The following is a 24493-nucleotide window of genomic DNA, read 5'->3' on the forward strand; positions in this document are numbered from 1 at the left end:
TGCGACAACCACCATCTTTTTTGTTTTTGGTAAAGATATTAGATACAAATTCCAGAGAATCGTGTTGGTTTTTTCAATAACCCCCTTAGCGTGGAGTCTCACCAGTTCAGCATGTGCTTCTAATTTTTCTTTTCGTGAAAGTACGAACGTTCGGTTCGGTGCATGCTGAACTGGGGCTATTTTTGTGCACAAATTCAATGGTATATCCCTGGATACTGTTTAGGATATAAGTGTCTGTTGTTAATGCACTCCATGCCTCCCAAAAGAAGTGTAATCTCCCAACGATATGTGTATTATCCACACTTCCTATAATTTGTAAGGAACCAGACCCACCTACCTCCATGGTTACCAGTGGAAAGTTTACTTCTTCCTGTGTGGTCTTCGAGGAGGTGAGGCGCCAGTGTCTGGGTTTGGGTTTGGGGTTTGCGCATTTTCCACGAAGGCCGGTCTGGGCCATGGCCTAAAAAAGACCGCTGTCCTGTATGTCCGGCCTTTGAGCTTTCACCAGCTTCTGATTGTCTTGCTCTGCTGTTGGGTGCGTAAGGGTGCTGTCTTTGAGTGTAGGATGTCCTTCCTGTTGTCGCCTTTATGAGCCCCAGGGTTTTTGCCTCCTCACCAAGGCATCAGGATTTGCTATATGCGTCATGATGTGTAGACAGTTTACTCAAGCTAAACCAAACTCTGAAAAATATCCCAATGTTTATCTTGCATTGATTTGTAAGTCAAGGGTGTTTTATTTTCATATGTCCAAAAACGGAACAACAAAATCCTTGTTTGCAGCAGCACAACCCATATGTAAACATGATATACTGTAATTACAATAATTAACAACAACAAAAGTTTTTTTATATATATATATAGCTTGACGGTTGTTGGGAAGAAGCTGTTCTTGAGCCTGGCGTTACAGTTTTCAGACTCTCAGACTCTCGAATGTGCAGTGTTCACCATTTTTTGCAATCATCTTTGCTCCTGGGCATTCGAGTTGCTGTTCCAGGCCATGATTCAAGAGAGTACAGACTTTCTTTATGATTGCATCAATGTGCTTAGTCCAGGACAGATCTCCAGAGAAATGTACACCCAGGAATTTGAATTTTTTTATTCTTTCAAAAGGTTTGTGGATCCTTGACCTTCCTCCTCCAGAGTCAACAATCAGTTCCTTGGTCTTACTTACGTTGAGAGCAAGGTTGTTGTTCTGGCCTGACTCAGCCAGTTAATCGATCGGCCTCCTATACTCTGTCTTGTCATCATCTGCGATTTGTTCAACAACGGTTGGAAATATTTGGAGCTGATTGGGCACCATCTAAGCTATAACAATGGTGGCAGGAGGAGGGGCACGGCGATGGTCAGATTGCTTTGTAGCCAAGGATACTGGAGGGAAGAGACAGAGCCAGCTGACTGAATGATCTTCATTTCAGTTTCAGTTTAATTTATTGTCACGTGTACCGAGGTAGAGTCAAAAGCTTTTGTAGCGTGCTATCCAGTCTGAAGAAAGACAATAAATGATTACAATCGAGCCATTTAAAGTGTATAGATACATGATAAGGGAATAATGTTTAGCGCAAGGTAAGGCGAGCAAAGTCCGATCAAGGATAGTCCGAGGGTCACCAAAGAGGAAGATAGTAGTTCAGCACTGCTCTCTGGTTGTGGTAGGACGATTCAGTTGCCTGATAACAGCTGGGAAGAAACTGCCCCTGAATCTGGAGATGTGCGTTTTTGCAGTTTTATACCTTTTGCCTGATGGGAGAGGGGAGAAGATGGAGTGGCCAGGGTGCAACACATCCTTGATTATGCTGCTGGCCTTGTCGAGGCAGCGTGAGGTATAAATGAAGTCAATAGAAGGGGGGTTGGTTTGTGTGATGGTCTGGACTGCGTCCACAATTTGCTGCAATTTATTGCAGTCTTGGATGGAGCTGTACCCAAACCAAGCTGTGATGCACAGCTTGGCTCATTTAATGAGCCCGGTGTACTTGTTGCTGCTAAAAATTTGAAGGGAGCAGCAGGAGAGTTTTCAGTGGAGAAGAAAACTCTTTAGAATTTTCAGTTCATTTCAGATCAGTTTAGACTGAGCGAGAAGCATGTTTTAGTCCAGCTAGCTATGGTGAAGGATGCCTAATCCTGTTGCATGCAAGAAGCCCATTACAGGCTCGTCACTTCCTGCTTTTCAGTCCATCTTCACAGTGCATCGCATTGGGAAGGCTAGACATATTGTCTAGGATGCCTTCCACATTGAACATTCCCTTTTTCTCTCTTCAACCTTCTGGGAAAAGATATAGGAACGTGAAAGCATGGACATCCAAGCTTCTTCCCCAGTCCTATTCAACTGCCAAATTGTTTACCTCTTTCACACCCCATTGCTGGAGGTGGTTCCGTGTAATCTTACTTTTAACTCTACCTCATTGATTATTCTGTTAATGTACTTTAATATTCTTTCACACTATGCTGTTCTATAAGTTCATGTGAAAGGAACATAATTAGGTCATTCAGCCCATTAGGTCAACTCCGCCGTTTAATCATGGCTGATCTATCTTTCCCTCTCAACCCCATTTGCCTGCCTGCTCCCCATAACCCCTGACATCCGCACTATTCAAGCAGGCGTTTAGCATTACAATCTTGCACCATTCTGCTATTTTACACTCATCAGTGTACTCATTATTGGAATTACTTTTTAAGGAATCAGGGATTAGATCAGTCAATTGGTAGATGTGGTTAATAGACGATCAAAGTATAGGCTTTTGGGAATTTGAACGTACAGTGTGAGTGAGGAAATCTAATTGAAGCCTGCAATAAAAACTACATGAGTATTGTCTGTTAGTTTTGGTATCCAGTTCTGTGAATCTCACAGGAGCCTGATAGTCAAGAAAATTCCAAGGTCAGTTTTGATACGCTTTTCATTACAGAACTGAGTAATGATGTGGCAAGATGCACAACCAACATTGCAGGTACTTTGGAGAAAGCAGTTACCTGTCCTAATTGGTTAAGCACAGACTTCATTCACATGGTTGAGGTGGGAGGGTGGGTGCTCACAGAAAACAGCAAAGGACAGCTAAATCTAGCGTACTCTCCATCTCAAGGCTTCCCTTCAAATTTTAGGGTCAATCTTTGGTGTGATTGATCAAAGTCTGTGAGTAACTCAGCTGGACAGGCACCATCTCCAGAGAGAATAAATGTTTGCTGCTTAACTGAGTTTTCAATTATTTGGTGACGGGATTTTTTTTTCATTTATGTTTCTTTGTTTGACATTTGGATGACTACAATTAAAACCCATGAAATTGCTTACATATAAGGTAGCATTAAGATATAGACATAGAAACATAGAAATTAGGTGCAGGAGTAGGCCATTCGGCCCTTCGAGCCTGCACCGCCATTCAATATGATCATGGCTGATCATTCAACTCAGTAACCCGTACCTGCCTTCTCTCCATACCCTCTGATCCCCTTAGCCACAAGGGCCACATCTAACTCCCTCTTAAATATAGCCAATGAACTGGCCTCGACTACCCTCTGTGGCAGAGAGTTCCAGAGATTCGCCACTCTCTGTGTGAAAAAAGTTCTTCTCATCTCGGATTTAAAGGATTTCCCCCTTATCCTTAAGCTGTGACCCCTTGTCCTGGACTTGCACAACATCGGGAGCAATCTTCCTGCATCTAGCCTGTCCAACCCCTTAAGAATTTTATAAGTTTCTATAAGATCCCCTCTCAATCTCCTAAATTCTAGAGAGTATAAACCAAGTCTATCCAGTCTTTCTTCATAAGACAGTCCTGACATCCCAGGAATCAGTCTGGTGAACCTTCTCTGCACTCCCTCTATGGCAATAATGTCCTTCCTCAGATTTGGAGACCAAAACTGTACGCAATACTCCAGGTGTGGTCTCACCAAGACCCTGTACAACTGCAGTAGAACCTCCCTGCTCCTATACTCAAATCCTTTTGCTATGAAAGCTAACATACCATTTGCTTTCTTCACTGCCTGCTGCACCTGCATGCCTATTTTCAATGACTGGTGTACCATGACACCCAGGTCTCGCTGCATCTCCCCTTTTCCTAGTCGGCCACCATTTAGATAATAGTCTGCTTTCCTGTTTTTGCCACCAAAATGGATAACCTCACATTTATCCACATTATACTGCATCTGCCAAACATTTGCCCACTCACCCAGCCTATCCAAGTCACCTTGCAGTCTCCTAGCATCCTCCTCACAGCTAACACTGCCCCCCAGCTTAGTGTCATCCGCAAACTTGGAGATATTGCCTTCAATTCCCTCATCCAGATCATTAATATATATTTTAAATAGCTGGGGTCCCAGCACTGAGCCTTGCGGTACCCCACTAGTCATTGCCTGCCATTGTGAAAAGGACCCGTTTACTCCTACTCTTTGCTTCCTGTTTGCCAGCCAGTTCTCTATCCACATCAATACTGAACCCCCAATGCCGTGTGCTTTAAGTTTGTATACTAATCTCTTATGTGGGACCTTGTCGAAAGCCTTCTGGAAGTCCAGATACACCACATCCACTGGTTCTCCCCTATCCACGCTACTAGTTACATCCTCGAAAAATTCTATAAGATTCGTCAGACATGATTTACCTTTTGTAAATCCATGCTGACTTTGTCCAATGATTTCACCACTTTCCAAATGTGCTGCTATCCCATCTTTAATAACTGACACTAGCAGTTTCCCCACTACCGATGTTAGACTAACTGGTCTGTAATTCCCCGTTTTCTCTCTCCCTCCCTTCTTAAAAAGTGGGGTTACGTTTGCTACCCGCCAATCCTCAGGAACTACTCCAGAATCTAAAGAGTTTTGAAGATTATTACTAATGCATCCACTATTTCTGGAGCTACTTCCTTAAGTACTCTGGGATGCAGCCTATCTGGCCCTGGGGATTTATCGGCCTTTAATCCATTCAATTTACCCAACACCACTTCCCGGCTAACCTGGATTTCACTCAATTCCTCCCCTGCTATTTCCGGCAGATTATTTATGTCTTCCTTAGTGAAGACGGAACCAAAGTAGTTATTCAATTGGTCCGCCATATCCTTGTTCCCCATGATCAACTCACCTGTTTCTGACTGCAAGGGACCTACATTTGTTTTAACTAATCTCTTTCTTTTCACATATCTATAAAAACTTTTACAGTCAGTTTTTATGTTCCCTGCCAGTTTTCTTTCATAATCTATTTTTCCTTTCCTAATTAAGCCCTTTGTCCTCCTCTGCTGGTCTCTGAATTTCTCCCAGTCCTCCGGTATGCTGCTTTTTCTGGCTAATTTGTACGCATCATCCTTCGCTTTGATACTATCCCTGATTTCCCTTGTTATCCACGGATGTACTACCTTCCCTGATTTATTCTTTTGCCAAACTGGGATGAACAATTTTTGTAGTTCATCCATGCAGTCTTTAAATGTCTTCCATTGCATATCCACCGTCAACCCTTTTAGAATTAATTGCCAGTCAATCTTGGCCAATTCACGTCTCATACCCTCAAAGTTACCTTTCTTTAAGTTCAGAACCATTGTTCAGAACCATATAGTAAAACGATACCATATCGGTCACGCTGGCGCAGCGGTAGAGTTGTTGCCTTAAAGCAAATACAGCACGGGAAACCCGGGTTCGATCCTGAATACGGATGCTGTCTGTACGGAGTTTGTACGTTCTCCCGGTGACCTGCATGAGTTTTCTCCGAGATCTTCGGTTTTCCCCCACACTCCAAAGGTGTATTGGTTTGTAGGTTAATTGGCTTGGTAAATGTAAACATTGTCCCTCGTAGGTGCAGGATAGTGTTAATGTGCGGGGATCGCTGTTTGGTGTGGACCTGGGGGCTGAAGGGCCTGTTTCCCTGCAGTATCTCTAAATATCAATAAATATTAATTGTACCTGCAGTAATACTGTAAATTGCAGCCACAGAGATTATACGAAGTGGAAATAGTGGAAGTATTGTAAGTCAATGAGCTGACAACAGGCCTGTGTCCTCTGGGGACAACAGATACAAGAAGCATATAATATTTAGATGCATCCAATCATTTTGGATACGTTTAGATGGTCCAATAATTTTGGAATGCCTTTGACTGCAGACCCCTAACGTTGTGAGTAGGAAGGAGCTGCAGATGCTGGTTTAAATAGAAGATAAACCCAAAATGCTGGAGTAACTCAGCTGGACCGGCACCATCTCCGGAGAGAAGGAATGGGTGATGTTTCAGGTCGAGACCCTTCTTCAGAATTATATCAGGGGAGAAGGAGATACATAGATAAGGTAAAGTAAGATGTGAAAACAGAACAAAGGGGATGGAGATCAAGGAGAATGTAGGACTGATTATTTTTAGCTGGGTGAAGCTTACAACAAAGCAAACAGAGGTAAAATGTATTTGAAGCCAATCAGATTGGTCGGAGAACTGGTCAATGGTCATACCGCTGGGGTGTAAGCTACCCAAGCAAAATATGGGGTGCTGTTCCTCCAATTTGCGCTGGGCCTCACTCTGACAGTGGAGGAGGCCCAGGACAGAAAGGTCAGTGTGGGAATGGGAGGGGGAGTTACAGTGTCCAGCAGCTGGAAGATCAGGTGGACTGAGGAGAGGTGTTCAGTGAAACGATTGCTGAGCCTGCGCTTGGTCTTGCCAATATATAGGATTCCACACCTGGAACAGCGGACATGGTAGATGAGGTTGGAGGAGGTAGAAGCGAACCTCTGCCTTACCTAAAAAAGGCTCTGGGGTCCTTGGATGGAGTCGAGAGGGGACGTATAGGGACAGGTGTTGCAGATGTTAATATCAGTCAAATTTAGGCATGTTTCTTCTTAAAAAGTTTTGTTTTGTATTTTACTCTGTTAAACCCTGTCGAGGATGGCATGGTCACGCTGGCACAGCGGTAGAGTTGCTGCCTTACAGCTCCAGTCACCCGGGTTGGATCGTGACTACGGGTGCAGTCTGCATGGAGTTTGTACGTTCTGCCCGTAACCCCATGGGTTTTCTCCTGTTGCTCCAGTTTCCTCCCACACCCCAAAGGCATACAGGTTTGTAGGTTAATTGGCTTTGTTAAAAATTCTAACTTATCCCCAGTGTGTAGGATAGTGCCTGTGTATGGGGTGATCGCTGGTCGCTGGTGACTCAGGAGGCCGAAGGGCCTATTTCTGTGTTGTATCTCTATGCAGTGTAAAGTCTAAACAAGACCATCGACATTGACTTAAAACTGTGTTTAAGTGTAACTGTTCTTTATTACCGTTTAGTAAGTAGAGTTAATAATCTTTGCACAGCTCAACTGCAATTTGTCTGCATGCAAACTGTCAAATCCATGATAAACTTTAGTGAGATTAGTTGTTTTTTGTATTATCAAGTCTGTCAGAAACTGACAATCAATTAATTCTGAATTATTTGAAAGCAATTGTTTTACTGTAAAGAGAGCTTTATTGAAAAGAGGAATCTCTGCAGCGCACAAAGTATTGCTCACTGGGTTGACAGCAGTGATTGCCACAGCTGACCTTCACGCACACAGAAAATGCTTCGAGGGACTAATCCTATTGAAGCAATTCTCAGCATCGGAATATTAACTAATTCTTGTACCACTTGGACCCTGAGGTCACCAGGTTGGCTGTGTGCCTGTTGTCGACTGTCTAATTTATAGTCATGCAACTCTTCCCGTCCCACATTGTCCCAGCTGCTGCTTTGCATAGCTGACTCCCCCTCCGCAGCTGTTCCTTCCCCATCCCCACTCACTCACCAGCCCTGGTCAGATGAGAGCTGGTGTGTGCAGCGTACTCTGCAGCAACCCTGTGGCCCCTGCTGGTGCCGGCTAACCTGTTCTCTTCAGAGTGATGGGCAGATGAGTGCCCATTCCTGACCAATGGAGTCATGGGAACAACAGCTGAGCGCAAGTGGCGTTCACCAGATGCAGAGTTGTGTGCAGCAAATCCAAAGCAGCTGCAACTGCCGAGTATCATGCTGATTGCCCTCCCACTCGAATGGATTGCGTTTATGTTCAAGGTGAGCGGAAGTCTTTACTTTTCTCCCTGAAAGATGCGGTTCCCATGACAGCTTCATTGAAGCTCCACACTACAGTGCTGCAGTTAACTGTAAAAACACCAGGTTGCTGTTTAAAGTCAGAATGATCTTAAACTGGATCTGCTCAGTAGTTTATGTGGTGTGATTGATTGATCGATAGCTAACTGTTTTCATAACTACATAACTTTATACACCACTAATTGTTTGATTACTAATTTCTGTTAGATTTAATGGGATAGGCAGCTTTTCACAACGAAGAGAAACATGATGTGACAACAGAATTGCTGAAGGACACTTTAAACCTCACCATACAATGTAATGCAGCTGTCTTCAGTCAAGGGCCTGTCCCACTTGGGCGTCATTTGCGCATCACGCAAAGATTTTGTGAATCCCAAAATCCTGGGCGCTGCGTGTGACCGCGCGTCACTGCTTCTCACTACGCGCCATGCGCGTCACGACATGTGCGTGACACGTAAATTATGTCACTTTGTGTGTCGTGACGCGTAAATTATGTCGCGTAAATGACGTGCAAATAATGCCCGTGGGACAGGCCCTTCAGTCTCTAATGTTCTTGATGGGTCTGCTGTCTTAAATTGTAATGAGATACCTTTGTGATTTTGGCCAAATCTATTGAAACATTTGGATAAAGCCTATGGGAAGGAAAAGGCATCTTGTAGACTGACAGGAAAAATACAGTGACCAGAAGCTAATAGGAAAAAAAATGTACTCTTTTCCTGAAAACATCACATAGTATTGTTAAGGGAAGTAATATGTTGGCATTGCTTGGCCAATTAAATGATAATTTTAAATATTCCTTCCTATTACTCAAGGCATAAGATCAGTTGTTTTGGTGACTGATTCATTAATTTAATTAATGCTATTGTCACAGAAAACATGCACAAAATGTTAATACCTGTCTTTGTCAACTTTATATGTAATGTAATCTTCCTTTGATTATGAATGCAATTTACAGATTCCAATATCTCATAATGCCTTTGCACCCTAGGGTATTTAGACAATGATCTAGACATGGCATTAGTGTAATACTGACGTACATATAGTGCATCAATAATGAGACGAAGGAGGAATTAATTACAATTAAATGTAAAAATTGACCTGTGTTTTTTTTCACTGAGATTGATGACGTGCCATTGCATGATAATATCTTCTGAATCTATACCGTGGGTCATAATGTCAGTCTGAAATGTAGTTATGCTAATGGATTATCAGAGAGCAGTAAAAATGAAGCTGATAAAATCTACATAGATCAAAGGGAAGACTGATGTAAACAAATACTGTGAATGCTCAAACTGCTTTGCCTGTTATATTATGTTTCCTCTTGTCATTTTTTTACATTTACCCCAACTTTAGTTTTGCGTTGCATTAATAGAAACTAAATCAGGGCACTAATTATAAACAGCTGGTTTTATGTTTCCTCCAAATTGAAAATTGTGCCCTGAATGTATTTTCAATGGCAAGTCAATGAGACATGCTGACTAGTCTATCAAGATGGTCCTGGCAAATTTATTTTGAGGAAATGTAGCTTTATTAATACAGTGATGGGCTGGAGAAGCCTCGAGCGGTACATAGGTCCCACCAGTTAAAGCCTGAAAATGATCAATGCAGTTCATGTCCATTTAGCTCATAGTTTAGTCTGGACATACAGCATGGAAACAGGCCCTTTGATCCACCGAGTCCAAGACGATCATTGATCTGTTCACGTTAGTAAACCATTGACCTGTTCACGCTAGTTCTATGTTATCCCCTTTTTTTCCCACTCCTTACACACGAGGTGCAACTTACAGATACCTATTAATCTGCAAACCCGCACATCTTTGGGATATGGGAGGAAAACCGACCACTGGCGGAAACCTTTTGGAGACCGTCGATCTATCTTTAATCGGACTTTACTGGACTTTATCTTGCACTAAACATTATACCCTTTATCTTGTATCTGTACACTATGGACGGTTTTATAGTAATCCTGTATCACAATAGTCTTTTTGCTGACGGGACAGCACGCAACAAAAATGCTTTCACTGTACCTCAATACGTGACAATAATAAACTAAACTAAACCAACTCAAACTAATTCATGCAGTCACAGGGAGAACATGCAAACTCCATACAGACAGCATTTAAGGTCAGAATTGAACCCGGGTCTCTGCCATAGTGAGGTAGCAGCTCTACCAGCTGTGTCACCGTGCTGCCCATTGTGGATATAAAACCCATTACATATCAAATATGCATGCAAATCGATTTAAGAATTGTCTCTAAGTTCCAGGAAAATTACAGCAACCACTGCCAACAAGGAAATTCCCATCCTTCCTGGGAAGTCAACATTTCTGATCTGCTGTCAGGCCCCCTCAAGAATCCACTATTATATATTTCCTTCCTTGCGGTTATTTTTTGTCAGGAAGCTTGCAACTGGTCAATATTAGCTTGGCATCTTCAGCCTCAAAAGTCATTGTTCCAACAATTAAACTCACACTGTTGGACTAGTTTTGATAACTGTGGTCAGAAATCATAGGAATCGCAGCAGTAACATACACAACTTGTGACCTGGACAGTGATAGTTTATGTCGCGGTCAAATGCTGAAGAAATATACAATTGTGGTGTTGCAATTGTTTGATAAAAGTACAGTATTTATTCAAGCACTGCAGCATTTCATCTGATCTCTTTTACTGCTTTTATATTGAACAGATACACATAAACATACATCCATACACATTCACTATGATATATTGGGGAAGTTAAGGTACACAGAGATTTTATTGTCTTCGGGTATTAACAATTTTTAAGTACAGTGAAGCTCATTGAAATAAATATCTGATTAACAAGTCATTATGGAATAATAATTGTGACATAAACTTTGCCTCGTTGCTTCACTTGACTTTTAGTGCTATCAGTACATCATTTTAAACATAAAAGTAAAAACCACGGGTCATTTTTGAAACATTAGGCTCTCAAGATGACAGCGTGGTGGCGCAGCGGTAGAGTTACTGCCTTACTGCGCAAGAGACCCAGGATAGATCCTCACTATGAGTGCTGTTTGTACGGAGTTTGTAAGTTCTCCCCGTGACCTACGTGTGTTTTCTCTGGGATCTCCCATTTCCTCTCAGACTCCAAATACGTACAGGTTTGTAGGCTAATTAACTTGGTACAATTGTCCCTAGTGTGTATAGGATAGTGTAAGTGTATGGGGATCGCTGGTCGGCATGGACTCGGTGGGCCGAAGGGCCTGTTTCCGCACTATAACTCTAAACTAAACTAAACAGACTTGACATTGAGATTTCTGTCTGCATTACTGTAGACCATAACCTCTCTCGACATTTGGAGTATTCCCTGTATTCCACTGGAGTTCAATTAGTGGTAATAACTGTGAATGCTGATGAAATGGTGTGAAATAACAAGCACAGCAGAAATAATTGTGATTGTAGATTAAACATGTAAAATAAACACCTCAACTATAATCCATTTAAGCATGTTCTATGATAACCTGATTTCTGGGTTTATCTAAAATGCTACCACATATAAAACAATAAAACTCAGCTGCAATAACCATTAAAATAATATATCGTAAAATCATTCGGACTCATAATATGCAGAAGACAATTAAACAACAATATATCAGTGTTCAATAATATACATTACCATCGCTAATATACAATAATACATAATTATTTCTGCAGGATTTTTAATGCATGACTTAACACATTTGTATCTTCTGCCAGTTTTATGTAGGCAACTTTAATGACAATCAAAAATCCATAAATTAATTTAAGTAACTGATTGGTGTTATTTATGTAGGAATTTCATGCTTGCATTGATTGGTCAGATCAAAAAAAGGAATACAAGGACATTTTTCCCTTCAGGTCAACTTTCCCTTCAAGGCCCTTCTGCACATCTTGTTCATGCCAACCTACTGTGTTTAGTCCCATCTGCCTATTTGACCACAGTCCTCGAAACCCTTTTTATCCATGTCTATAGTTTTTCTATAGGCAGATCATTCCAGATACGGACTATGCTTTGAATGGAAAAAGTTACCCCTGAGTTCCCTCTGAAATCTCTTGCCTTAACTCTTTGCACTCTACTATTAGAATCCTCTATCCTGGTACAAGATTGAGCATTTATTTGATCCATGCTTCTTTGATCTTATTGACCTTAATAAGTCCATCCTCCAGTCTCCAATGCTCCAAAGAGAAAGCTCCTAGCCTATCCTACCTCTCCTTCTAACACAAGCCCAGGTAACATCCTGGTGAATAGCCTCTGTAGCCTTTCCAACTAATAATGCAATGAGTTACAGACTTTTACCTGCTAAGTATCAGTCACAGGATCATAAGGAGCACTCTAGGCACTGCCACTGACTAGTAAAGACCCTGGACTTTGTATCACAGATGGCTGTGGAGGCCAAGTCATTGGGTGTTTTTTAAGGCAGAGATTGACAAATACTGGATTGGTAATGGTGTCAAGGGTTATGTGGAGAATGCAGGAGAATGGGTTTGAGTAGGAAAGATAGGTCAGCTATGAATGAATGGCAGAATAGACTTGGTGGGCCAAATGGCCTACATCTGCTCCTATGAGCTTATGAACATAATTGCTGTGGCTCCAGGTGGAAGTTAGAAGCTGCCTATGCAGTCATGAGTAATCCAGTTATCCCACCTTTTTAAACACGCAAGTGAAGGTTGAAACAGACACTCCCCATGAATGCAAAGACACTGACAGATGAGTGTTCAGCTCCTAGAAAAATGAATATGGTTTATTTTATGCAGGGCAAAGAATTGCCAGCCTATGTCATTCTAAACTTTCACTCTAGTCCATCATTGATATAATGTTAACATGTTGTGCAACATAATAAATGACTAACAGCTACTCATTGCATCCTCCCCATCACAAGGAATTATCTTGACCAGTATGGCTGCTTGTGGACTCTAATACTTACAAAGTGAACTGCCACAGAATGTCCTAATTTAAAAGTACCTCTCCCCTTTCCCATGCTTGCAGATTCAATCAGTTGTAACAGCTACCCATAAGAGAAATATTATAGATAATTCACCTCAAGTCGTGTAACGGGTCAAAATCTTCACATCAGCCATGATGGTAAACAGGAATGAGGATCAAAAGTTAATCTTCCAATGTCAATGAATAATGACAAATAATGAGAGAATTCTGGTTCATCTAGTTCACACGTTGGCTTTCTTTTGCCACTAATTAAAGTCCACTGTTGAAAAACTTATCAAAGACAGTATCAAGGAAGTCAGCATGTCAATTAGTTTTATACTTCCAGCCAAAAACAAACAATTGTTGTCCAATCACTCTCGAGTTTTAGTGCCAGTCATCCATGTTTTGTCTGCCCAGTTGTCTGCCCATGGTGCACCCCTCATGGCTGCAGTCACGTTGGGGTTTGGTTGCTTACTTTCAGTCGTGGAAGTTGCAGATGACCCAGGAGCCAGATTGTGAGCAGTGTTGGGTCCGGACAAATAAACCATTCAATCAGTTGTAACAGCTACCCATAAGAGAAATATTATAGATAATTCACCTCAAGCCGTGTAACGGGTCAGAATGGACAGCTTCCCATCAGCCATGATGGCAAACAGGAATGAGGACCAAAAGTTAATCTTCCAATGTCATGTTCAAGGATCTTGAAGAGCCTTGATTGGAAGATGTGGAGAGGATGTTTCCTCTTCTGGGAGAATCTCTAACTAGCTGTTTGTGGTTAAACATGAGGAATCAATTGTTTAAGACAGAGAAAATATGTTATTTTTCTCGCAGATGATTGTGTGTCTTAGGAACCCTGTCAAGGATAATGACGCAAAATCTATTGAATATTTTGAAGGCAAAGGTAAATAGATTCTTGATCAGGCGTGGGGATGAAATGTCATTGGGGATGGATGGGAATACAGAGTTAAGGTGACAATGAGATTAACTGTGAGCTCAGTGGACCAGCCTCAAGGGGCTGGGTATCCTTTTGCTCCTAATCCGTATCTGCTTGTATATGGATGCCATGTTCTGTGCTGCATTGTCTGGCCAAACCTGGCACAGGATATTTGACACCTGCCACTATTAGTCCAGCTTCTTTTGTATTTGTCTTCCACAGCTCCTCCCCTCCAGCCTCCCACTGCGATGGTGGGAAGGGTGGGGTGGGATGGGATTGAAGTGCTACCTGCAGGCAACATATCATCCACATTATGGATGTGGACTTATAAATGAGGTTAAGGTGCGTGGGTATAGAGCCACGGACTGTCAGAGAGAGGTACAAAAGGGAAACAGGCCCTGCAGCCCACTGAGTCCGTGCCAATCGTCAACCATTTACACAAATCCTGTGCTAATCACATTTTTATTCCCCTCCATGTTCATATCAACTTTCCACAGATTCTACCATTCAACCCACATCGTGGTGTTAATTTCAAGTTGCCAATTAACCTATCAATCTGCACATCTTTAGGTTGGAGGAGAAACCAGAGCATCTGTACAAGGCCCATGCAGTCAAAGAGAGAACATGCAAACTCCACACAAAAAACAACAGAGTTCAAGACTGAACCCAGTCAGTCGCTGGCACTGTGGACAACAACTTTACTTGCTGCTCCACTGTGCCACCCGATCACACTTTGGACTTTAGACTTTAGAGCCACAGTGCGGAAATAAGCCCATTGCCACACCCTCACCCCCCCCCCCCCCCCCCCCCCACCCCCACCTCCCTGGTCCCTGACAACCAGCAATCACCCTATACACTGGGGACAATTTACAATTTTACCTAAGTCAATTAACCTCAAACGTACATCATTGGAGTGTAGGTGGAAACCGGAGATCCCGGAGAAAACCCACGCGGTCACAGGGAGAATGTGCAACGCCATACAGACTGCAGCCATAGTCAGCATGGAACCCAGGTCTCTGGCGCTGTAAAGCAGCAACTCTAACGTTGTGCCACTCTCCCACCCCATTTCCCGATTCCGTCTTTTTATTTCTACTTGAATTTAAATTCCTGAAGTTCAAACCTGTGCAGCAGGATCGATATTCCAGACATCTGGACACTTTTCCTATAAATGAGCTGCTTGGATGAGATGACCCCACTGAGAGTTAGGCTTGGTTCAGCATTAGCTGGTCAATGCAATAACTGAATGGAAATATCTTCCTACCACGAGCCGCATCTACCCATCTCCACCCCTTTCTGCTTTCCACAGAGACCGTTCCCTCCACAACCCCCTGGTCAACTCGTCCCTTCCCACCAAAACCACCCCCTCTACAGTTACTTTCCCCTGCAACCGCAGAAGATGCAACATCTGTCCCTATACCTCCCCCATCGACTTCATCCAAGGACCCTAACAGTCTTTTCAAGTGAGGCAGAGGTTCACTTGCGCCTCCTCCAACCTCATCTACTGTATCCGCTGTTCCAGGTGTGGACTCCTGTATATCGGCGAGAATAAGCGCAGGCTTGGCGATTGTTTCACTTAACACCTCAGCTCATTCCGCCAGAACCTACCTGATCTCCCAGTTGCTGAACACTTTAACTCCCCCTCCCATTCCCACACTGACCTTTCTGTCCTGGGCCTCCTCCATTGTCAGAGTGAGGCCCAGTGCAAATTGGAGGAACAGCACCTCATATTTCACTTGGGCAGCTTATGAACATTGATTTTTCTAACTTCAAATAAACCTTGCTTTCCCTCGCTCTCCATCCCTGCCCCTTCCCAGTTCTCCAACCAGTTTTACTGTCTCCGACTATATTTACTATCTCTGTTTGCTTTGTTGTTACCTTCTCCCAGCTAACCATGATCTATTCTACATTTTTCTTGATCTCCATTCCCGTTGCCCAGTTTTCACACCTTCATGCTTCCTTATCTATCTATCTCCTTCACCCCCTAACGTCAGTCTGAAGAAGGGTTTCGACCCGAAACATCACCCATTCCTTCTCTCTAGAGATGCTGCCTGTCCCGCTGAATTACTCCAACATTTTGGGTCTACCTTTTGTCTAAATTGCTTGTTTATTTTGATAAAAACAAAGCAATGATACTGTCCACAGATGTGAAAGAATTGTAATAATAACTGCAGTGAGGTTCTCATTGTTAGTGGCCCTGTTATGTGTACTCCTAATCCACATTTTTGCTGGGATTGTGCATTCAGTCAATACCTTCACATGTGAGTGCACAGTTGGGATTAAAATGTCAGCCATGTTTTGGGTGTTCAGTTTGATGTGAATTGTCCTTGAACTGGTAAACAAAGCTGATTTCAGACCATTTAAGTAGTTCATGAATTTTTTTTTAAACTTGGGTCTTATTGTTTCTGACATAGAGTGCATTTTATCTTCTTCAATACATTTTGAACAATGCATTGGTGATAGTACAAGACAATGGTGTGGCCCCATTTGGGGTATTGTGTTCAGTTTTGGTCACCCGGTAACTCAAGGGCCTGAGGTACAGGGGAAGGTTAAGCAGTGATTTTATAGAGGGGAATAGATAGGGTAAATGTACAGAGTTGTTTATCCAGAGTAGTGAAATCAAGAACCAGAGGACATAGATTTAAGCTGTGAGGGGAATGTTTTAATAGGAACCTGAGGGGTAACTTTTTCACACAAATGGCCATCGGTATATGGAACAAACTGCTAGAGAAGATATTTGAAGCAGGTAGGTGGGATTTAAAAGACATTTGGACAGGTACGTGGAAAGGAAAGGTTTAGAAGTATATGGGCCAAACACAGGTAAGTGGGATTGGTGTCGATGGGCCATTTTGGTTGGTGTGGGCAAGTTGGGCCAAATGGCCTGTTTCTACACTGTGTGACTATGACTCTAATAGTGAAGGTTAAGGGACCTGCAGAGGCTTTGCAAGCCTTGGACACTCCTATATTGTCTTGCACAATCACCAATGCATTGTACAAATGTGCAAGCCTTCGAGGCTCCTGTATTTGGTAGGAAACTTGTGCGTGAACTCAAAGCCACTTTCCTAGACACTGCTGTCCTTTGATTTCACTGTGAGGCCACCTACATGCTGATAAATAATCAATTCAGATGGTTGCTCATCACAATTTGCAGAAGATTCAATTAAATGAAATTAATGATGGAAGTGCAAAAGAAGTTAATAGGCTCAGATTTCATATAGACAGTTTAAGTTTGCAACCAGTTAATGTTGATTCAATTCCAACTTGAAGAAAAAGCCCACGGCATCCAGTCACATATATAATGGCATATGTTAGAATGCTTCAATTCCAATTAAGTATCTTTGAAGGCATTTGTTGGCAAACGAGGCAGCAGGAAAATTCCACTAGCAGCAAATGAAAAGAATAACCAATTAATCTGTTTTTATCTGAACTTGTAATATATGGAACACACAATGAGCTCTGAGAAGTGATGCTTCCATGGACAAACAAGGCTTCAATTTAATATATCTTCTGAAGTATGCACCTCCCAACAATTCAGCATTCTCTCAGTACTTTAGTTAAGTTTAGAGACACAGAGTGGAAATAGGCCCTTCAGCCCACCAAGTCCTCACCGACCAGTGATCACCCATACACTAGTTCTATCCTACACACTAGGGACAATTTACAGAAGCCAATTATCCTACTAAACTGCATGCTTTGGAAATGTGGGAGGAAACAGGAACTCCCGGAAAAACCCCATGCGGTCATAGGTGGCGCAGTGAGGCAGCAACTCTACCAGGTGCGCCATTTTGCCACCTTACATTCTAACCTGGATTATATACCTAAATGCACGGTGATTGCAACCATGTTGACTTTGAGACTAGAGTGCTTACTAGGGTTGCCAACAGTCTCGTATTAGCCGGGACCTCCCGTACATTGGGCTAAATTGGTTTATCCCATACAGGACCGCCCTTGTCCCGTATTTGACTGCTACTACTCGGGCCAAGGGTCAGAGCGCTACGTCCGGCCTCGCCTCACCCATCCTGACATAGTGAAGCTCGTGGAGTGCGGAAGCAGCGTATCGCCCGAGGTCCCGTCGGTCGGCAGCCCGGCCAGCTGTCTGACCTTCGGACCTTCGCTTACCACCGACACCACCACCCCTCCTTCTCATGGCCGACCATCGGTTTATGAGTTGGATGAGATGCCAGACTTTGCGCGCCGAGTCGGTCAATGAACTGCCGTTGGGAATTTGTTCCTTATTTTGACCTTTTGTCCCTTATTTGCAAGTTAGAAAGTTGGCAACCCTACCTGCAACGTACCCTGATGTTAGCAGGGAGGCAGCCAAGGCTGTGGATTTTACAAGAACGATCCCAGTAATGGCATTTGGAGTACTGTGAGCAGCTTTGGGTCCATATCTGCGGAAGGATGTGTTGGCTCTGGAGAGGGCACAGAGGAGGTTTACGAGAATCATCCCAGGAATGAGTGAGTTAACGTATGATGAGCGTTTGACGACACTGGGCCTATACTCGCTGGAGTTTAGGTTGAGGGAGGACCTCATTGAAACTTACCAAATAGTGAAAGGCCTGGATAGAGTGGATGTGGAGAGGGTGTTTCCACTAGTGGGAGATTCTAAGACCAGAAGACCTCAGAATAAAAGGCCGTACCTTTAGAAAGGAGATGAGTTAGATGACGTTTCAGATCGAGACCCTTCTTTAGATGTGTTTATATTTTTTATCTAACAATTGTTGCCGCTGAACTAGGAGCATGTGGTTGGGTAGTGTAGAGAAAGTCTTACTCTGCAACTTTTTTACCTTTAAAAGTACAGTGCTGGAGTAAATCAGCTGGTCAGGTAGCACCGCTACAGAAAAAAGATGGGTAATGTTTCAGTTTGGGAGCTTTCTTCAGACTGCATGTTTCATTGGCAGATGGATGGACAAAGGCCAGAATTGGAGAGGAAACAAGATGCTTTGAGATGAGAAGAAGAAAATATCAGATGCTTCGTTGTCACCTTCTCCCAGCTCACAATGATCTCGCCACTTCTCCATTGATGCTTCGTTTTCACATCTTACAAATCTCTGTATTTCCCTCTTCCCTGACTCTCAGTCTGAAGAATGGGTCTCAGCCTGAAATGTCACTATCCATATTCTCCAGAGATGCTGCCTGCCATGCTGAGTTACTCCAGCACTTTGCGTGAACCGGTATCTGCAGTTTCTTGCTCCTACAAAGATGTTATTAAGTAGGAACGATGACAGAAAAGAGCAGTAAGGGGAGGGTTTTTAAAGCGGCATGGTGGCGCAGAGGTGGAATAGTAGAGTTACTGCCTCACAGCGCCAGAGACACTGGTTCAATCCTGTCAATGGGTGCTGTCTGTACACAGTTTGTACGTTCTCCCGGTGACCAAGCGGGTTTCCTCCGGGTACTCCGGTTTTCCTCCCACACTCCAAAAACATACAGGTTTGTAGGTTAATTGGCTTTGGTAAAATTGTAAATTGTCCCTAGTGTGTAGGATAGTGCTAGTGTACAGGGTGATCGCTGGTCGGCGGGGACTCGGTGGACCGAAGGGCCTGTTTCCGCGCTTCATCTCTAAAGTCTAAAAGTAAAGTCTAAAGTAAAGAGTGGCGACGGTCCTCCCGTTATCCGAGACACACTAACCTCTGCCGCCATGGCATCCCATCGATCTCCATCTGCCTGAACAGCAGTCCCATCATCGAGCTCCCATTTGGTGCTTGGCTTCTGGGACAAGCGGAGACTTTACAACGTGTTAGACCCCGATTGGTACCCATCCCTCCCTCCCAGCCCCACACCGGGACAGCCTGACATCGCTGTATAACAGCCACAGAGCTCACTGGGTCTAACTGGACAAGTTGCAGAGAGTTGTGGACACAGCCCAGACCATCACACAAACCAACCTCCCTTCCATCGACTCCGTCTACACCTCACGCTGCCTCGGCAAGGCCAGCAGCCTAATCGAGGACCAGTCTCATCCCGGTCATTCTCTCTTCTCCCCTCTCCCTTCAGGCAAGAAGAACAAAAATGTGAAAACGCACACACCTCCAGATTCAGGGACAGTTTCTTCTCAGCAGTTATCAGGCAACTGAACCGTCCTCTCACCAACTAGAGAGAAGCCCTGACCTCCCATCTACCTCATTGGAGACCCTCGGACTATGTTTAATTGGACTTTACTGGCTTAATCTTGCACAGAACATTATTTGCTTTATCCTGGACACTGTGGACGGCTCGATTGTAATCATGTATTGTCTGGCTGGTTAGCGCATAACAAAAGCTTTTCACTGTACCTCGGTACACATGATAATAAACTAAACTTAAAGAAAAGTTCTCGACCCTGAATGGGTAGAAGATCAAGTCTGCTCTGCCATTCAATCATGGCTGATCTACTTATCGTTCTTAACCCCATTCTCCTGCCTTCTCCCCTTAACCTTTAACTGCCGATCTAAGCAAGAACCCGTCATTGTCCACTTTTAAAAATGCCCAATGACGGCCTCCACCGCTGTCTGTGGCAATGAATTCCACAGATTCATCACCCTCTATAGAAATTCATCCTTATCTTCATTCTAAAGTGACATGCTTTTATTCTGATTGTGCCCTCTGGTCCTAGACGCACACACGTGCACACACATACTCGCACATACTACTTCCTCACACACACTCACCCTTACAGTCATGCACACACACTTGCACATACACTTCCTCACACACACTTGCACATACACACATTCACATAAGTTCAATCACTCACACTTACATAAACATACACACACATTTACACACATTCACTGGTACACAAAAATGCTGGAGAAACTTAGCGGTCCCGAAACGTTGCCTATCTCCTTCGCTCCATAGTTGCTGCTGCACCTGCTGAGTTTCTCCAGCATTTTTGTCTACCTTCGGTTTTCCAGCATCTGTAGTTCCTTCTTATGCACACATTCACTCTTGTGTTCACACATACACACATTCGCACCCACACACAGATTTACTCACATACACACACTCATTCTAACACGATCACACATGCACACACATTTATTCACACACATTCACACTCGCTCACCCAATCTCAGTCTTGCACACATACAGGACTCACCTTCCCCGTGTGTTTGGGTGTAGGCTCCCCTGCACCTTGCCTCTCTCCCGGGGTCTGGGATGGAAGCTGGCACCAGCCTGAGTGTGTAGGACCATGGAGGTGAGTAGAACGACGGACAGCAGGGCCACGAGAAGTTGTTTCACTTCCATGCCAGGCCACTGGGTGAGGAGGATTTTTTTTCCCGTAATCACCCGGCCCGCCAATCACGTGCGCGGCCAAGCGCCGAGCTCTGGCTGTACCGCATCCTGCGCAAAGCCGCCGGCATGGCCACACACCTTCTGTGAACACATTTAAGAAAGAACTGCAGATGCTGGAAAAATCAAAGGTAACCCAAAATGCTGGAGAAACACAGCAAGTGAGACATGCAAGGATTGCATAAGGCTGCCTCACCCGCTGAGTTTCTCCAGCATTTTTGTCTACCTTCTGTGTACACTTGATTTGATGCCTGCCATCCAGGGCGGAATGGGGGCGGGATCCATGTGTACACGTGATAGATGTGGCCCGCCAACCACTCACAGGCATGCTTCCTGGCCCCGATGCAGAACAAGGTTGCCGACCCCTGATGTAGACATTGCAGGTTAATCGGTCCTCTGTAAATTGCCCCCCAGTGTGTGGGGAGTGGATGAGAAAGTAGGATAACATAGAATAAATGTGATGATCGCTGATCAGCGTGGACTCAGTAGGTCAAAGGGCCTGTTTCCATGCTGTATCTGTATATAAACCCCAGGATTAGATCTTAGCCTGAAACCCACTCCCGGGAACCTGTTATTCTGTATCTAAACCCTAGATTGGATCCCACCGTGTAACTAATTTGCAGGGATTTTATATTAACAAACTCATTAAAATAAACATTCACAATTCATTTGGGCAGGTATGTGGAGAGAAAAACATCACCTAACCATGTTCTCCAGCATTTTGTGTTTATCTTCAGTATACACCACGGTCTAAAAGTTATGTCTGAAGTCAAACCTGGGAATTGTGCTTATGAAAGGTGAGAGATTTGATGAGCTGCATGCAACAAAAAAAGCTTTTCACTGTATCTTGGTGCAATAAATAATTCATTGAAGTGTGGGGAACATTGGTACCTCACCTGGAGACGGGCTGAGGATTAGTAATCCAATGGCAGAGTCAAGTGTTCACCGGGACTGAAACAATGAAATTCTTGCTTGTCGTCTCTTTATAAGGCCATAAAAGGCAACTATTAAATATACAATAAATCATCACTTATTCCAGTGGACAAGCAGATCAAATAAAGTCTATCTGTAAAAACAAGGAGCTGCAGAAGCTGGTCTATTCTGAAGATAAACACAAAATGCTGGAGTAACAACAGGTCAGGCAGCATTTCTGGAGAACATAGTTAGGTGATGTTGTTCGATCCACATACCTGCCCAAATAAATTGTGAATGTTTGTGTGAGGGGAAAACATTTGTATGAGATGATTTATATGAATTGTTGACTTTCCGATGACTGGGTAGCACGCAACAAAAGCTTTTCACTGCACCTTGTGACAATAAACTAAACAACGCATCTCTGGAAAAAAGGAACAGGTGGCGTTTCGGGTCAAGACCCTTCTTCACGTCTCAGCCCGAAGTGTCACCTATTTCTTCTCTCCAGAGATGCTGCCTGACCTGCTATTAGCTGCTGCAAGTAAGAATTTCATTGTTCGATCTGGGACATATGACCATAAAATTCTTGACTCCTGACTTTGCTTTGCACTAAACGTTATTCCATTATCATGTATCCACACACTGTAAACGGCTCGTTTGTAATTATATTTTGACTTTTTGCTGACCGGTTAGCACGCAACAAAAGCTTTTCATTGACCCTCAGCACACGTGACAATAAACTAAACTAAGCATTTCTAAAGAAAAGGAACAGGTGACATTTTCGGTTGAGACCCATTCGTTCTCTCCAGAGATGCTGCCCAGGGTTGCCAACTGTCCCGTATTAGCCGGGACATCCTGTATATTGGGCTAAATTGGTTTGTGCTTACCGCCCTTGTCCCTTATTTGACTGCTACTACTCGGGTCGAGGGGACTGTCGAGTCCAAGCGCCGTGTACAGTTGACTGGCACATTGTGTGGCATCTGTGCCTTGGCTCAACCCCTATTGACTGCCTACTTGTGCATTGTGGCCTGTACAAACCAGTCCATCCTCGACCACCAGATGAACTGCAAGTCGACCCGGGTGATCCATGTGGCGTAGGAGGGAGGGACAGGCCACACTTGCGCCAAGTATAGCAGCCCCGAGAGCACCTCACCCAGCCACGACTGAGTCATTCAACGAATTGCCCCTGACTTGGTTGACGTCCTGTCACTTTCCGTGCATCAGTTGCACGTCTGGTTTGTTGAAAAGATCAAAATTAAAAATTCGAAGTACGGTTTCTAGTGAATGTATATCACTTTTCACCATCGTAAAGTTGAAATATCGTAAGTTGAAGCATTGTAAGTCGAGGAGCATCTGTATTCTGTAATCATCAGAGGGCACGCTTACAGACAGATCCTAGATCTGATACAACATTGTGCGTGTGTGTTGCATGTGCTGTTGACGCCACGCACGAGTGATTCACCTGTCATCCAATCACAGGCCCCTTTATGCGCATCAGTTGTACGCTATATTTTGCCAATTCCTGCCAAAACAAAAAGTTTCAGTAACGTCTGGTGTTGTTCGGTCGGTTTGGTGTTAAGAGGCACTTAGACACGAACATGTGAGGGATTAGAGGGGTATGGATAATGTGCTGGGAGATGACATGAATTTAATTAGACATCATGGATAGCACAGACATCATGGGCTGAAGAGCCTGTCCTTTCTATATTATGTGTAGGAAGGAACTGCAGATGCTGATTTAAACCAAAGATAGACACAACAAGCTGGAGTAACTCAGCAGGTCAGACAGCATCTCTGGAGAAAAGGAATAAGTGACATTTAGGGTTGATGGGTAGGTGTGCAGGATGGAACTAATGTATGGGTGATCACTGGTCAGCGCGGACTCGGTGGGCTGAGAGACGCATTTTGCCGAAATGCTGAACTGCCATTTTAAGGGACACACTGTGACAAATGTTGGTGTCTTGTCATGACTGGTGGGTATCTGTGGACATTTGTTCAGAGATAACTATCCAAAGAAACCCACATGTGCTGGATATAGAGTTAATCTGAGAATTAATGCTGAACAGTGGAGTGGTAGCTAGTGGAAATTGAAAATTATTCCTAAATCTGCTGCATTCTGTTAGTAAAGTTAGTTTTCATTCATATTCATGCATTTAGTCTTGAATGAAATCTGGCTGAAAGGCTGCAACAGCAGAGCAGTCCATTAATAAGCCTTTAGCATGACTGCTGCATAATGTAACTGTTTGGTGATATGACAGGACTGTGCGAACCATCTTGAAGCTGAGAGCTCCCTCCTCTGGAGCCTCAGATACCGTGACCGGTTGCAGAACCATTCGACGAATGTTAAACTGTGTAGGAAGAAACTGCAGATGCTGGTTTACACTGAAGATAGACACAAAATGCTGGAGTAACCCAGTGGGTCAAACAGCATCACTGGAGAAAAGGAATAGGT

General features: G+C 43.6%; 1 protein-coding gene across 5 annotated transcripts in view; it reads left to right on the top strand.

Annotated features, from left to right (window-relative positions):
• Nucleotides 1-24493, top strand: part of arhgap24 (Rho GTPase activating protein 24) — a 472936-nt gene that overhangs the window by 325455 nt on the left and 122988 nt on the right. The window contains exon 1 of one of the 5 annotated variants that reach the window (XM_033024184.1): nucleotides 7708-7967. The exons of the other annotated variants lie outside the window; for them this stretch is intronic. Within the exon in view, the coding sequence (XP_032880075.1) occupies nucleotides 7946-7967 (22 nt within the window). The 5' untranslated portion in view covers nucleotides 7708-7945. Of the gene's footprint in view, nucleotides 1-7707; nucleotides 7968-24493 lie in introns of those variants that run through there. 5 annotated transcript variants of the gene reach the window in all.

The sequence above is a fragment of the Amblyraja radiata genome, chromosome 1 (assembly GCF_010909765.2).
Source record: "Amblyraja radiata isolate CabotCenter1 chromosome 1, sAmbRad1.1.pri, whole genome shotgun sequence".
In the NCBI taxonomy this organism is placed as follows: Eukaryota; Metazoa; Chordata; class Chondrichthyes; order Rajiformes; family Rajidae; genus Amblyraja; species Amblyraja radiata.